The sequence below is a fragment of the Dacryopinax primogenitus genome (genome assembly GCF_000292625.1).
Source record: "Dacryopinax primogenitus strain DJM-731 SS1 chromosome Unknown DACRYscaffold_18, whole genome shotgun sequence".
Taxonomy (NCBI): domain Eukaryota; kingdom Fungi; phylum Basidiomycota; class Dacrymycetes; order Dacrymycetales; family Dacrymycetaceae; genus Dacryopinax; species Dacryopinax primogenitus.
In genome coordinates, this window is record NW_024467215.1 from 579,102 (window position 1) to 593,579 (window position 14,478).

The 14,478-nt window shown below is 51.5% G+C and overlaps 5 protein-coding genes across 5 annotated transcripts; 1 reads left to right on the forward strand and 4 right to left on the reverse strand.

Annotated features, from left to right (window-relative positions):
- Positions 1 to 1,316: 1,316 nt before the first annotated feature.
- DACRYDRAFT_101788 (S-adenosyl-L-methionine-dependent methyltransferase) lies at positions 1,317 to 2,470 on the forward strand. Its single transcript, XM_040767585.1, has 3 exons — positions 1,317 to 1,543; positions 1,593 to 1,781; positions 1,833 to 2,470. The coding sequence occupies exons 1-3, from the start codon at positions 1,393 to 1,395 to the stop codon at positions 2,387 to 2,389; spliced, it is 897 nt and encodes a 298-aa protein (XP_040625663.1). The 5' UTR covers positions 1,317 to 1,392; the 3' UTR covers positions 2,390 to 2,470.
- A 14-nt stretch (positions 2,471 to 2,484) lies between these two features.
- DACRYDRAFT_118549 (uncharacterized protein) lies at positions 2,485 to 5,462 on the reverse strand. The gene is made up of 5 exons (XM_040770603.1): positions 5,250 to 5,462; positions 4,922 to 5,195; positions 4,335 to 4,871; positions 4,050 to 4,282; positions 2,485 to 3,990 (listed from the first exon to the last, which is right to left on the reverse strand). The coding sequence occupies exons 1-5, from the start codon at positions 5,430 to 5,432 to the stop codon at positions 2,635 to 2,637; spliced, it is 2,583 nt and encodes an 860-aa protein (XP_040625664.1). The 5' UTR covers positions 5,433 to 5,462; the 3' UTR covers positions 2,485 to 2,634.
- A 438-nt stretch (positions 5,463 to 5,900) lies between these two features.
- Positions 5,901 to 7,180, reverse strand: DACRYDRAFT_17930 (uncharacterized protein; the record flags this gene model as incomplete). The annotated part of the gene is made up of 6 exons (XM_040771317.1): positions 5,901 to 5,930; positions 6,097 to 6,396; positions 6,425 to 6,774; positions 6,823 to 6,898; positions 6,957 to 6,980; positions 7,028 to 7,180. The coding sequence occupies 6 exons, from the start codon at positions 7,178 to 7,180 to the stop codon at positions 5,901 to 5,903; spliced, it is 933 nt and encodes a 310-aa protein (XP_040625665.1).
- Positions 7,181 to 7,305: 125 nt separating this feature from the next.
- Positions 7,306 to 10,848, reverse strand: DACRYDRAFT_24331 (WD40 repeat-like protein). The gene is made up of 14 exons (XM_040773645.1): positions 10,507 to 10,848; positions 10,365 to 10,447; positions 10,235 to 10,311; positions 10,133 to 10,182; positions 9,976 to 10,081; positions 9,866 to 9,924; positions 9,674 to 9,820; positions 9,551 to 9,617; positions 9,388 to 9,501; positions 9,049 to 9,337; positions 8,929 to 9,003; positions 8,590 to 8,872; positions 7,385 to 8,527; positions 7,306 to 7,336 (listed from the first exon to the last, which is right to left on the reverse strand). Exons 1-13 carry the CDS (start codon positions 10,761 to 10,763, stop codon positions 8,419 to 8,421), a joined length of 1,716 nt encoding a protein of 571 aa, XP_040625666.1. The 5' UTR covers positions 10,764 to 10,848; the 3' UTR covers positions 7,306 to 7,336; positions 7,385 to 8,418.
- A 548-nt stretch (positions 10,849 to 11,396) lies between these two features.
- Positions 11,397 to 11,999, reverse strand: DACRYDRAFT_101791 (uncharacterized protein). Its single transcript, XM_040767586.1, has 4 exons — positions 11,962 to 11,999; positions 11,698 to 11,912; positions 11,593 to 11,649; positions 11,397 to 11,547 (listed from the first exon to the last, which is right to left on the reverse strand). The coding sequence occupies exons 2-4, from the start codon at positions 11,908 to 11,910 to the stop codon at positions 11,416 to 11,418; spliced, it is 402 nt and encodes a 133-aa protein (XP_040625667.1). The 5' UTR covers positions 11,911 to 11,912; positions 11,962 to 11,999; the 3' UTR covers positions 11,397 to 11,415.
- Between the last annotated feature and the right edge of the window lie 2,479 nt (positions 12,000 to 14,478).

A 14,478-nucleotide genomic window follows, 5' to 3' on the forward strand; every position in this document is an offset into this window, starting at 1 on the left:
GCTCAGACGCAAGGGGTGCAAGTGCTGGTCCCTTTTACAATGCAAGGTACGCCTAGGGTTTTGTTGCGCTACCCGAGGCTGTTCATCATGTGTTACGAGCCGTCTGTTGTAATAGTGCTGGCAGTATCAGTCACGTAATGCGGTGTTATGGGAAGCTTTGGGTGTCCATGCGATATCAGGAAAGACGGACGTGGTGCGAACTTCTAGGTGACACCGATGAGCCGGTAGAAGTAAACAGCCAATTGAATAAAAGCTCGCGGGGCGAGTGACAATGCGGACATAGCAGGCAGTGCGCTGATGAGAGAAGACCTATCTCTAAGAATACCCCAACCCATGTCGGGCTTCTCCTGATATGATTGGCCTTCTCCACGCGACACAAGAAACCCGCAATCTTCCGGGAGGCCTAAACAGCTAGTTCATCAGAGACTCCTGCTGAAGCTGGAATCGGAAGGAAGCTGCTGTGTATAATGACTCTTAGTAGGATTTCTGAGAGGTGACAAGCCATCCTGATGCCGCCTTGTGCTCCTATGAACGCGGCGGTGATTATGAGCATCGACCGCGCCCTCAAAGGAAAGCATAACGGGATCAGACCGCTCTTGGTCATCACGTGCAGAGTTCTCCTGACCATACAATCTCGTACGCGTTGCCAGGCACCAGAAGCTGGATGTTCTTGTTACGTCCCCATTGAATATGTTCTGAAGAGCCGCGGCGGAATCGGGTAGCGACTCCGCTGTAACAGATATCCCCGAGATCATCTCAGGAACGCTCAGGAAGAGTACGTTCTCATTCAGATAATTATAAAGATCGCAACTGGCCGGCGGTTATCGAGCATCCAACGTGCGCAAGAATAATGGATTGAGTCGCATTATATCGGTGAATATGATTTTTCCACATTCTAGGATATGTACCGAAAAAGGTAAATTGACGCGAAATCGATGGTTGATCCTGCATGCAGCGGATCTCGTTGATCCCAACAAGCATCGTGTCCTGACCATTAATATTAACCTGTCTGCATAACTGGATGCATATATTCCGGCTGTGATGGAGAACATGCCCATGAGTAGACCATCTGCGATTGTCGCTGCAACATGGGATCAAGAATACTTGGCTATCCTGGTGCAGTTCAGTAGCGTTTCAGATTGACATAGTCCGCCATTCAATCCAACAGAATCGTAGCAGCTGTATTGGCCAAGGTATTTAATATTGGCTGTCTTAGGTCGACAACGTCTGCCGCTGTATGGTTCTCTGCGGAAGCTGTTGGTATGGAAATCCACACCATGTAACCTCATCCCCACGCTACCAATTCTGTGTGGATTGGACTTCCTCGTCAACAATAAAGCCTGGTTACCCTTGTCGCATCTACTGCACAGTAGCATATACCAGCCATTCGACATGGCCGCATTTGCCGATAAAGACTTCAACGCCGAGCAATACCAGTCTTACCGCCCGTCGTACCCTGACGAACTGTACGACACGATCTACAAGTATCATGAAGCAGGAGGCGCTCAATGGAATCTGTGTGTTGACTTGGGTTGCGGAACAGGTGCGCACTGATAAATCAACCTAGACATGTTGAACTAAGATCACCATAGGCCAGTCTGCTCGCACCACTGCGTCGCGACTTGCCAGTGTGATCGGGGTCGACCCTTCCGAGGCAATGATCGAAAGTGCACGCAAGGTCCCACAGGGCCATGCGAAAGGTGGGAGTATGAAATATGTAGTGGCTCCCTCCGAGAAGCTAGAGTTCCTTGAGGATGCGAGTGTTGACATGATCACCGCTGGTGCGTTCCTGCCCCCCTCTTTAAACTCAGTCGCGCTCATGAGCTTCCCAGCGACCTCCTGCCAGTACTTCAAGTTTCCAGAGACATGGGACGAGATCCGACGCGTTCTCAAACCAAATGGAACGGTAGCCTTCTTCAGCTACACTGCTTTCCAGCTGGGATCGCCTCTGAACGCCCTCAATACGTACATCGACCACTGCATCAATTCATCCAGTGCAATGGGTCCTTATCGCTCTCAGCCTGGGCACGACATTGTGCATACGTTTCTCGACCTGATCCCCTCGCCTGGACAAGGTTTCAACGCGTCAGCCGAGCAAAGGATCAAGTATATTGGCGAACAGTTTCCGCTCCTCCATATCGAGAATCGCCAGCCTGTTATCATCAAAGCCAGCCTACCCTGGTCTGCGATCGACGGCTGGTTCAGAACAGCGAGTTATGCGCACAACTATGCGAAGGCACATCCGGAGGATAAGCAGAACCCGGAGGGCGACATCATGGCTAGGCTGGTGAAGGAGCTGAAAGCGGAGGCTGAGAAGATGGGCTTTCATGAAAACCTGATCAACGTGGAGACACCCATGGCACTCTTGCTATTCCGCAAGTCTGCATAGACTTCGAATGAGGCAGCGTTTGCGAGAATCAGTCTTGGTTTCAGTACGTCAATGATGTGTATCGAAGAGAATGAAATGAAATGAACGGCTGAAAAAAATGCAGCGGAACGATAAGGTCAAAAAATGCGATATGGGAACATGCATAGTTGTCAATTCCACCAAAATTGACCAGAACTAATCTGAAGACTCCAAAACATATGCCGGCCATCCTAAAGATCCTTCCTTATGTCCTCCTGAACCACATCCTATAACCCAGGGAGTGCCCAGCTCTTCTTCGCGACTACCAGCGCACTGTACCCCTTTGTTACAGTTGCCCAGACTGGAATGCTCTGCAGCACTTCGTCGAAATCCGGTATCTGCCCTGGCCTCGGATCCGCGTACTCGCACCATACACTGCCTCCTTCCAAGTCTTGCTCAAATTCGAAGTCGATCTCGAACGTCCTGTCCCAGGTGCGCGAGTGCAGGAGGATTTGGTTCACAGAATCCAACGGCGAAGTTGCGGGCGCTGCACTGGCAATGACGACAGACCGTACAGGGCTGTTGAAGAGTACGCCGCATACACGACTGTTCGAGCCAGTGATGGCCACCCTGGCACTGACGGGACCCGTGCGGGTGATGCTATACTCCACCCCCATGCCTTTGGCACCGTCGTGCCCTTCCCATGTGCATGCTCTCAAGTTTGGACGGAACTTGACCTCCATATCTTGCTCGCACGTCACCTCGCCCTCAGGCTTCCACTCTTTCACAGTTGCTGGCGCTATCGAAGCGAGGCCACCAAGCATAACCTGGTCCTTAATTGGGATAACGTCGAGTGTGATTTCCTGCTGGTAAAAGACCTTAAACGGGTAGGTGGGTGTGAACGGGGCGGCAAATAAACACCAGATCGTACTTCCAACCAAGACAAGCAACAATGCCCAGGTGACATTGAGGTGGATCGGATGAACGAAAGGTGCAAGCGGAAGAATGATGAGGATGCCAAGGAGGGCGATGCTGAGATAGGCGGGGATGGACGGGTTTCCATCGACCAACGTCTGACCCATAGAAGTCATCACAAGCAGTACGGTCTGTGAAGCCCATATTGCTGGGAAGACAACCGCAAGCCAGAATTGGAACATCCAGAGACCGGAAATCTGTCGCTCGCCTTCCTGCAAGGGATTTACAGGCTCGGGTTGCGTGCGAGTCACAAGAGGTGTCCGCTCAGTCGGTTCATCGGGCAAGGCATCGTCATGAAGGTCGTTACCGGAGACCTCAACTTCTGGATCGCCTTCGAATTGCCCTGGGACCCGAACAATTCGTTCCTTCTCTTTGTCTCCCCTCCATTCCAACACGGTGTCCTCTGCTAACCCCAGCAATAGCCCGAATAAGGTGCCCGAATAAAAGAGCGTCACGAAGTAAGGCGCGACCAAAAACTGCGGTGGACCTTCGAGGCCGGTGGCGACAGCCAGGAGGAACCACCAAAAGACATACAACTCAATGAGGACAATTACTTTTTGCTGATGCACTGGTCGGATGCTGGCGAACAGGCGCAATGTGACTGCGAGCAAGACAAAGGAGGTGCACAGGAGCGACAAGAGGACGACATATGACGATGAATGGACAATCTATCGGGCAGTCGGGTCGGATCAGTCACTGCCCAGCGATACGACAATTAGGTGCTCACGTATGGGTTCACTCGATTAATGACCAACGCAAGCCCGATTGTCCCTCCACAGGTGACAACAAACGCAACCGGGAATCGTACCCAGCCATGAAGAGGGAACGGGAAGGCAGTCCTTCGCCTGCCATGATTCCACCAGAGCAGTCCGCCCACAACCATAGGCCCAAATATGAGGAGGAAAATATTGATGATGTAAACTGTCCGACGGGTGAAGACCGCAAGAGCCGAGCCGAGAACTAGGCTCTACATGTCAGTTTCTGCTTGCATTTCAGAACAACGAACACGTACCGTCAAAGAACACTGTATCGCCTCCATGGTTTGATTCTTCGTCAGCCATCAGTCCCTCTGTTGCATAGTATGCGGTCTCCAGCATAGCCCACTGCGATTTCACCCCGCCCAGTGCCGGCACGTTGTCCCCCATCGTATGATACCAGCTCCTTCCCTTGTAGAAGGCGACATCAAGTCCCTCCCAACCCATCGTCTCGTACACAGTATAATCCGTTCTGCTCCTGATCACCCCCCTCTTGAACGCGTCGGCGCTTACGGAATTTCCGTGCGGGTGGGGCACGCGATGGTAAGCGGAAGTGACATGTGGTGAACTCGTCCGGAAGAGCACAGGGCGGCCGCCTTGACCGGTACCTTCGAGATTTATGAATGTCTGGGGAAGGGATGCCCATGGATGAGGGAGAAAGGCCTTGGCACCATACAATCCGTATTCTTCGCCATTGTTGAAGTTGAAGACCAGAGTGCGAGACGGACGATGCTCAGCATAATGGCTGAGCAGTGCGAGGAGAGAGGTTATACCCATACCATCGTCGGTTGCGCCTGAGATCGGAACGTTAAAGGCGTGCTCATAGGAGAGTAGCGTGGCGTACCAGGTGCGGTTGGTACACTATCAAAATGAGCACTCAATAAGACCGCTGGGAGATCGGACCTCTCCCCCTCAACCTTGACCAGCACGTTGTTCCCCTCAAAATAGACGACATTCCCATTTTGCGTTTCGTCTACGACGAATGTGACGTTGCTGACAGTATCGTCGTCAACGTCAACAAATGCCTTCCCTGCCGCTATAGAACGGGTACGCGACAGAATGTAATCATGAACGATGTCGTTCTGTGCAGAGTTATGAGGGTGAGGATATTGTGCAATCTAATCGATCGTCCAGATCAGCTGGAGAGACATCTTGCACAGACATATCCATACCACGCGCAAGTCACTCATCGCGCCCTCCAAGTCCAGTCCCATGCGTTCTCCACTTCCCTTCTCAGGGGCAGCCCAACCATACTCATGTATTGTGACGGTTGTTGTGAAGATGATCAAATAGGAGATGCAGACAAGGAAAGTGACTGGGCCGGTGTAAAAGCGAAAGTAAGGAGCGAGTGGCATGGTGATACAGAGCAGACACCAGGGCTACTTCCCCTGGACTTGGTGGTGTTGGCCCTGGAGATGGGGGCATGACGGAGCGACGGAACAGAAAGTAAAGAAGCTGGCTCCAACTGAGTCAAGCGCCCAATGACCATTCACGTGGGACAGGGTGCAATGTCCCAGTGTTGTGGTTTATTCCCCACACCGGCGAATCCGGCAATAATCACACGCCCCTCGCACAAGAAATTGAATTAATTATGTACAATATGCAATTCATATTCAATATTCAATCGATCACCCGCTCCCCGGCCGGTTACTGTTTGCCCTCGAGAGGGGACGGTCGAGAGGAGTCCTCTGGAACTCAATTTCACGTGAAAAAGTACACGTCATCCACGCTTACTAAGCAGTTGTTAAGGAAGGCAGCTTGACCGGTTAAGACAATGATATTTAGTATTAATTAAGGTACTGTCAATCAACTCTTCTCAATAACTATCGAATTATTAAATTCTTATCGTATTTCTAGCCAATTATCGTATTAGTATGGTAAAAATGAACTGCTAATGTTCTTGTATCTCTGCAGTATTATATGTCATGTCTTAATGTAGTATTTGAGTATAAATGGCGCTGATAAAAACTCTCACTGCGTAACACGTTTTTCACGTCTTCTTGTCCTTCCCTTTCGCACCCCTCTCGGCATCTCTACTAGCTCGATGTTGTTTCTCTCCAAGTCTCCCAGGCTCGGTGCTTGTATCGCATCTGGAAATTCGACCTGCCGTGCGACGGCCAATTGCATTTCACGTCTGCGAGCCTGTTCGGCTGCACGCCGTTGAAGCTTCGTCTGACGCGGGGGTGTGCTTGCGATAACGGGAGTTGTGTGCCGATCAAGGGAAGGTCGAGCGATTGTGGTGGGAGAAGGGAAGGTAGATGGTCTGTTCGGAGAGCAGGAGAAGCCGATGCGGAGGATGATGAGCAGCGAGGTGAGCGTCTATTCATTACATAAGCGTACAACTCACAACGTGAAAACTTTGAACGTGCACCGCGACTTGAGTGAGAATATTTGTGAAACTGTACGCTGCAGGCGATTTCCGGACAACGAGCGCAAAGTTGATCACTGTAGCAACAGTATAGAGGCACCCGCTGTCAACCATCATGTCCATGAGCCCTGAGTGATGGATGCTGTTCCCTGGAAAAAAGTATTCCAGCTCGCGACCCAATAACCATAGCTTGTAGGTAATGAGAAAGGTGACGCCCAAATTGAAAAGGAGATGGAGAGCGGAAAAGGCCACAAGGAGATGATACACGTAAAGAGAGGTCCAGATGGTGTCAGGGTTGGTAAGTAGCACCAGCACCGGTACGGTGCAGCCTGAACGACTAGTCAGCAAGCACTCAGAATGTCTAACAATCGGCTCACCGATCAGACCCAATTTAACGAGTGCCATGACTGCAACCACCCAGAAACGCTGCCATGCCACAAATAATCTCCAGAGCTACAAGTGCCGTATTCAGTGCCATGTTGAGATGCGAGGGCAAAACACCTTTACGCACCAGGAGTACATCTTGTGTGGGAGTCTGGGATTGTATCAGAGAATATTAAGCTCGGTGTGCGCCTGACATACCGTTAACAAAGAGAAAGTGGCGCCAACCACAATTAACGACCTGATACAGCCTCCACAGCCTGACAGGTCTGACAGGAATGCGTTTTGCATATCGGCTGGTGCAGCTTGTGCTATTCGAAGCGCCTGAAACAGCACGGCGCCATTGACAAACATGGCGCAGATGGCGAAGATAATGAGAGTGGTGGCCAAGATGATTAGGGCACTATGACTAGAATGGGCATTAGTTGGGAGGACGGAAGAATTACGGACAGGTTTAGAGGGCCGCGCCGAGATAATAGCACGTGTACAGCGGTTGTGAGTAAGACGCAACTGCAGCGCTCATCAGCGAGGCTCAGATGAGTAGGGGAAATGGCTTACTTCAACCCGAATAACCAGGCTTCGACCAGTGTTATCACCAGTCGGGACGTACCAAATTAAGTTGAAAGAGAGACACCGGACATGCTGTCATCAATGGGGAGGGGGAAGTAGTGACGCCGCTATTACTCTGGCTCCTGCTGCTGTTATATGCTTTCGTGATAAAGGTATAACACGCCGCCTCCTCGGCTTTCTTCGCCGCAGTCACTAGCCAGGCCTGGTCCAACGGTGGGTGACGGTCGAGAATAAGGTAACGCCAGAAGGCCCCGGCTGAAATGGAGCGCGTGTTCGGTTTTCGGAAGCAGGCCCACCAGATTCCATATCCACAGGCGAGAAAACGCTCGGAGCATAATAGCACAGGTGGGTTGGTCCTAGGAAGAACACGGTCTAGAAGGTGCAATAGTTGCCAGGTTCGACCAATCCACGTCAGGATACCGCACTACGTGGAAATGAAATCCATTGCATCAGTAGATGAAAGACAAAAAAGGCCAATGAAAGATATTGAGAGATGCCACGAAGCGGTTGCCGCTGGCATCGGCATGCAATATCGATGTCTCGGCGAGCAAACCGTTCGGAATAGGACAATCACGCATCGGCGGTCCACGCCGTCACATGAATTTGGCTCGGAGATAGGCTAGGGGGTTCAGGGGTCGATGAAGAAGAAAAGCAAGGATGTCGCCGCTGAAAGATGCCGGAAAGGGAAGCCTCCGCTCTTGCTGGTGACCCCAACAAAAAGGTACATGAAAGCGTCAAGTCCGTCTATTGTTGCTCTCCCAGGCGGAAGAAGTATCATGGCCTTTTCCAAAACAACAGTCACTGCAGTTTTGGTGGGGAACGGTCGTCTGGAGGACCGATACGGAGTCAAAATGTCCATGAGACAGAGCTGGATTGTCCCTGAAAAGCTTCGACAAGCAAGTTGAGTTGTTATCTTTGCCACATCACTCCCACGCTTCCCATCGATTTTCTCCCTACACGCGGGTGTGTTCCGCGGCATCCATGGCTGTATCGTCTTCATTTTCCATATCCGCTTCATCAATCTAGTCCTCTTCCTCGTCCTCATCATCCCAGGGCTCGTGGATCAATGTCCATCGCAGCCTTTCCAGATCATGATCGCAGTCCATATCCGCTTCCTCCTGTCGCAGCAGCCTGAAAATAGATGAGTACTATTTCCGCTGCCGGTGGAACCCTGGGGTAATAAGATCACGCACTGATCGAATAGCCGTATCGTTTGTGTGTCTTCTAGATCCTCAGCTTCTGCCGATTCCTCATCATTGAAGTCCGTCTGTGTGGTGAAGTCGCCGCTTAAAGCGCGGATGACAATGGACGGATCCGGACTCTCAGGAAGCTCACGTGTTTCAGACGGCTTGATTGCTTCCTGACCTGGTTGCGTTGGGAAGTGGGTGAAAAGCCGGACGAAGCGCTCGATACCGGATGTCGCTATCAATGGCTGAGTGGGGTGGAACAACACCGTGTTCACAATGCTCCTGTGTCCTGGATGAACGGAGATAGGTAAGCGGCGGCGCCTCCGATGGATTGGAAATGTATACCTTCGAGTCGATATGAGGGCGTCGGCATACGTTCAGGGAGATATTTGTTAGTTGTTTCGGACTTTGCAAATGCCACTGTATAGAGTGAGTACCCGTTCAGCAGTGCATCATGATACTCACTTGAGACCATTGGCCCAGTCTTCCAGCTTGCCGCATCGATCTCCTGTCTTCTATCCAGCAATGTCTGCAACGGCGGGATCTTCCAGCAATACCCACGGAAGTCGTCCGATCCAGTCCCGTAATACAAACTACCTTGTTCGTCTCCACCAAAGGAGCCGTGCTTCGTAGTGCATTTGTTCGCGTGGGACCGCTGGCCCGCGGGGATAGGCTGACCCGAGGGGAGGTTGTCCGCTGTAAGAGTTAGGATAGGGCTCGGGTCGCTAAGGCTGTACATAACAGGTCCGTACAGCTTTTTCGGATTTTGTGAGTAATTCCTGTCTCGATGTGGATCTAACTAACCAGCAGTTCCACCACGAACATGCTTCCTGTGGAAGCGAAGGAGACCGATGATGCTTCCGGTCCAGCAATAGCTTCAATGTTGTTACCAAGCACGAGACTAATAGTGGTGATATACTGTGTCTGTTTGTCAGCAGGTATTCTTTTAGCTCAACTAGAAACGTACGTTGGACACAGCTGCATCAGCACGCGATGTCGGAGTTGTTTTAAACGCCGTTCTCGCATCATGCAGTCTAAACACCCACGTTATCGTCCTCCCCCATCAGGTCATTGAAACAAAACTGCATACGTGACGTGCCCTTTCTGATCTGTGCTCACGAACAAGTTCTCATCCGTGGGGTGCCATTTGACATCCGAGAAGCCCGCGTTGTTCGTGATGCACCTTTTGTTGGGTGCAGGATCACGGCAGTCCTCGAAACGTATTAGGCCATCTTCACTGGTACACGTTTTAGGTGGAGCTAGAAGATGGGGAGGTACGCACCTGGCAGAGAGGAGCGTGTGGTCGTTGTATGGGTGCGCGGAGACGGAATGGATCGCGCCCTGTATCAGATTATCAGCTGGGTTGTGCAAGTCTAAAGGTCGGACTCTAACATTCTGTTCCAGGAACACTTCATCTGGCGCGCTTACTAGAACGCCGCTTTGCGGATCGCCCAGCCTACTGAGATCATACCGCAAGACTATGTCATCATTTGCTCCACTGCCTTACGGTCAGTCTAGATCGTAGAGGTGGTAATCAAGGAGGGCGTACGAATATATGCACGTGTTTGACGCGTTGAATGAGAGAGTGAAGATATTGCTCTGTCGTGTCGAGGTGAGTTGGGGTAGAGCCAGGTGCGATGGGAAGACATACCCGATGGCCTCTGAGTTTTGCTTTTGGCTCGCGTGGTTGCTCATCGTCGTACATATCCCATAGCAATACCGTTCGGTCTAAGCCGTCTCATCGACACAGAGATGGAAGAGAAGAAGGGACACCGACGCACCATCACCTGCAGATGCGAGCCACCGCCCCTCGCCTTTCGAGAACGTGAGCGCGTTGATACAGGATTTGTGCGCTTTCAACTTTCTGCATCCAAAAAACACTGTTCAGTTCTATATTGGGGCGTGCATGTGTCGACGACGCACGTTGAATACTGGAAGCTTCCCAAAGCGGCATCCATCGCCCGCCTCCTTACTCGCAGCGTGTCCGCTACTAACCCTTCGCGTCTCAACGACGGCATGTTGGGTAGACCTTGGGAACCAGATAGATGTCGTGGATGTAAAGAGTGCGGAAGGGGGGTATGCTGAGCGTCTGGACTTGCATCGATGTTGTCTTCCGAACGACGGCGTTTGCCGAGTGGGGACGAGTCTCGCAGATCAGAAAGTGCGTTCAAATGGGGCATGTTCAGAGTGATATGCGTCGTGGAGTCGTATGGGAGCTTGATAAGTTCCCCTCAGCATTACATGAGTCGTACAATGATCGTGAACTGGAGAGAGGCACTGACAGTGCCGAGGTTAACGGGAACACAATATAAATACATAGTCCGGGACCAATGACTGCCACGATCACATTGCAAGCCTACCAGCAGGACTCGAGCACTTTCCCCTTTCTCATCTTCCCTCCCACTTAACTTGCAGTTTTGATACTCTCTTCACTCCAGTATCTACCTATAACTCTGTCAAACTGTGGCGCTATGCCGCGTGTAGACAACGCCGTTCCATACCCAAGGTCGGCACTTACGCCGAACTCTGGGCTCAGAGGCGAGGCGCTGTGGTAGGTGGAGATGGTGTCAATTACGGATGGAGGATCATCGTCGGGGCCTGGCTGTCGTGAGGTCAGAGAAAGCGGACAAAAACATTAATATGCGCCCCACGGCAGGGCAACTGCCAAGCGATAGATGGGGGAAATCATGGCCCGGAGCCCTGAATACCTCAGGGGGAGGATGTCACCATGTTGTCCGTCTCCTTCCAGATGTAACATCCATTCATTATTCCTTATATCGACTTCTTTCCAAGACACGGGTATGACAACAAGGTGCTTCCCGGGAATCTATCTCACAGATGCTTCAACAAACACTCGTACATCTTCTTCATCTCGACTTCCTCCTTCCCGTCATATCCGTGCGGCAAACCGGGTAACTCCTCGAAGTAGAAGTCTACTCCTTCTTTCTTCATTGCGTTCACAACCTAGGCACGATGAGCTAGGCTGAGCAAGTGAGATAGCGGACCTACCTCGTGAGCCTGCTCTAGGCCAACGTGCTGGTCGGCATCACCATGTGTAATAAACGTCTACGATTCGATCAGTCACATCCAAACGTTGACTGAGCCAATACCCACCGGCGGCATTCCCTTATGCACCAGCGCAGCCACCGCGTACTCCTTCGGATCCACCCCCGGTGCCTTCGCAAACAGCAACTGGGCAAGGTTCCCCTCCTGCACCATGTAGGTGTAGAAGTTCATCCTGTTGTTCCGAGCAAAAGGCTTGCCAGGGATCCGGGGTTCGAAGATCTCGGAGAGGAGGGGAGAATTGGGATCATGGTGGACTGACATGTCTGTGCGTGAGGGTTAGAAGGTGATGCGGGGGAATGGATGAGGACGCGCCTTCGTCCGTGAAGACGTAACCATCCTCCGAGTACTCGACCGGGCGTTGAGGGGTGACGAAGAAGGGACCAAGACTGAAAATTTTCAGCCCTTGTCCACGAAAAGAGAGGAACATGGCTCACGGGTTCGTGATTGGATAAATGGCCAGGAGCGCCTTCGGAGGCGGACTAACACCGCTAATAGGAAGACCCGCCAGCAGGCAGATATAACCCCCAGCCGAGCTGCCACTCACTGCCAGCCTACTCGGATCTATCTTCCCCTCTCCCAGCAGCCCCGGAAGCTTGTCTCTCGTCCACTTGATCCCATCTCTCACGTCTTCCAAGATTTCGGGCAGGCTGGCCTGGGGTGCGAGGCGGTAGTCGAGCGAGACGACGCACAGGCCGTACTTGTCGACTGCGCGCTTGAGGTGGGGAGCGGGGGCTACACGGGAACCTTGAAGCAGGCCGCCACCGTGGAACCACACTAGGATGGGGGCAGGGAGGGCGCTGGGTGAGGAGGGAAGGTACACGTCCGCCTTGATATCTACATCGCCGACTTTCTTGAAGACGAAGGTCTTAGGGGTGGACATGGTTGCTTTGGAATCTGTTTGAGGAGCAGTAGAGGGACAGCAACATGTCGTTATTGGCCATGCCTATGTAATATATTCTCTTTGTGGAGGCCAGCGGGAACAGGGCTGAAGTTCATTTTCCCACTCAGGGAAAGGTTTCATGGTTAATAATGTCGTGGAGATCCTGTATCCCAGCATTCTGGTGAGACTTGATATGTGCCTCCTCTGCGGGGTCGGATCGGCCCCTTTTCCCAAGGACCTGCGGCGGAGTTTCTTCCGGCTCTTGGCTGTGAAGGACCGGAGGCGAGGGGGTAAAGCCTTGCATCGCATCCAGCAAGCCAAAAGATGAGACCCACATGGGCAATTGCATCTCTTCAAGATCCACCTGGAAATCTTGGGATGTGCTGGCAACCCAGATGTTTGTCTCTTTCAGGTGTTGCTGCTTGGGAAAATGTGCACCAGTGCTCACAAGCTCTGGCATTCCATCTTCTTCTCCTTTTGCATCTCCCTCCTCAATGTCACTTGTGCTTGCTTCCACTGCCTCTCCATCTCTTCCTCCTTCATCTGCTTCATCATCCCCTCTATCTTCCTTGTCAAGATCTTCTCAATAGCAAATACCCTGGCCATCTCTGTCACCCCCCATTTCCCCATAGAAAATGTCACAGTCCCTCTGAGGTGGGGCTGGTGTAAGGCCAATTTTGTTGGTGTCGATCTCTTTGGCCTCCCTGGTTGGAGAAGTGCAAGTTCCACTAGTGATAGGCTGGTCATTGGGCACTCCTGGCAATGGAGAGCCCTCAACATGGCTGTACAAAGTATCAATATGAATATTGGTGACCAAGAAAGTGTAAGTCCAGTCCAAGCTTGAATCAAAGAGGGCATCAGACTTCTTGGCCAGGTCCCTCAACAGCTGGGCAGTGCTCACATGAGAGAGGTCAAGAGATTGGCAGAAGCATCTGAGAGTGTGAGGTGCACAGGTGAGGACCTCCTTGATGTTGCCAACAGACTGGTATGATTTTTCTAGTGTGACACTACCAAGTTTGTTGCAGCTGAGCCTTGTGCCACAATTGACAAGTGTGCCTTGCCCTGTTTCTTCTTTCAAGAACACTAGAGGGGCTCCACTTTCTGGTCAGGGATGAAGCTCCACCAGCAAGCAAAAGAAAGGTGTGATAGGAGTGTTGTGTGGCATGGTGTTAGGGCAACACAGGCTGACAAAGTCTGCTCACCTAAGAGTGCCAAGAGTCTAAGCAGGCAACAGGGAAGTGGAGTAGACCTGATGACTAAGACCTATCTACAGTATAGGTACCTGTGGATGATCCTAAGAGACCAAGTCTGAAGAGACAGTCCCCAGGCAGAGTAGGCCTTATATTTATACCTCTGTGGTGGAACCTGCTAGAACATCTTGCTTACTCAGCCTAGTCAGGTGGTCAGGTCATATGACCAAGGATGAGGTCATATGAGGTCATGCACAGCCATGCACAGCAGGTCACCTGACCATCCAATCCTTCCAGCAGGTTCCAGCACATGCCAAGGTATACCAGCTACTTCCATGTCATAAAGGCTTAGTCATGTTTCTTGACCAAGCAATGAGCTGGTGCCCTGACATCACCCCCTCTTCTAGACATGCTGTCCCAGCATGTTGATACTCCTTCTTCTGCTTTTCCCTTCTTCTTTCCAGATGTCCAATCGAAGAGAACCCTTTTAGGTGGTATAGTATAGTTAATGAGTGGTTGGAAGTGAAGCCTATCAAAGGTGATGGCTGAAATCCTTCTGGGAGCAGAGGGGTAAAGCCTATGGAAATCTGCAATAGCCTTTTTAGCATTGCCTAGATTTCCTAAAGGCTCCCAAGTGTTCTCAGTGGGAGGATACCCCTTCCACTTGATAAGGTACTGGAGGTTTCCTTCTGTGAGCCTACTGTCTTCTACTTTCTCACAATATACTCCATAGTGGCCATCAGGTTGGAACCTCAGGGG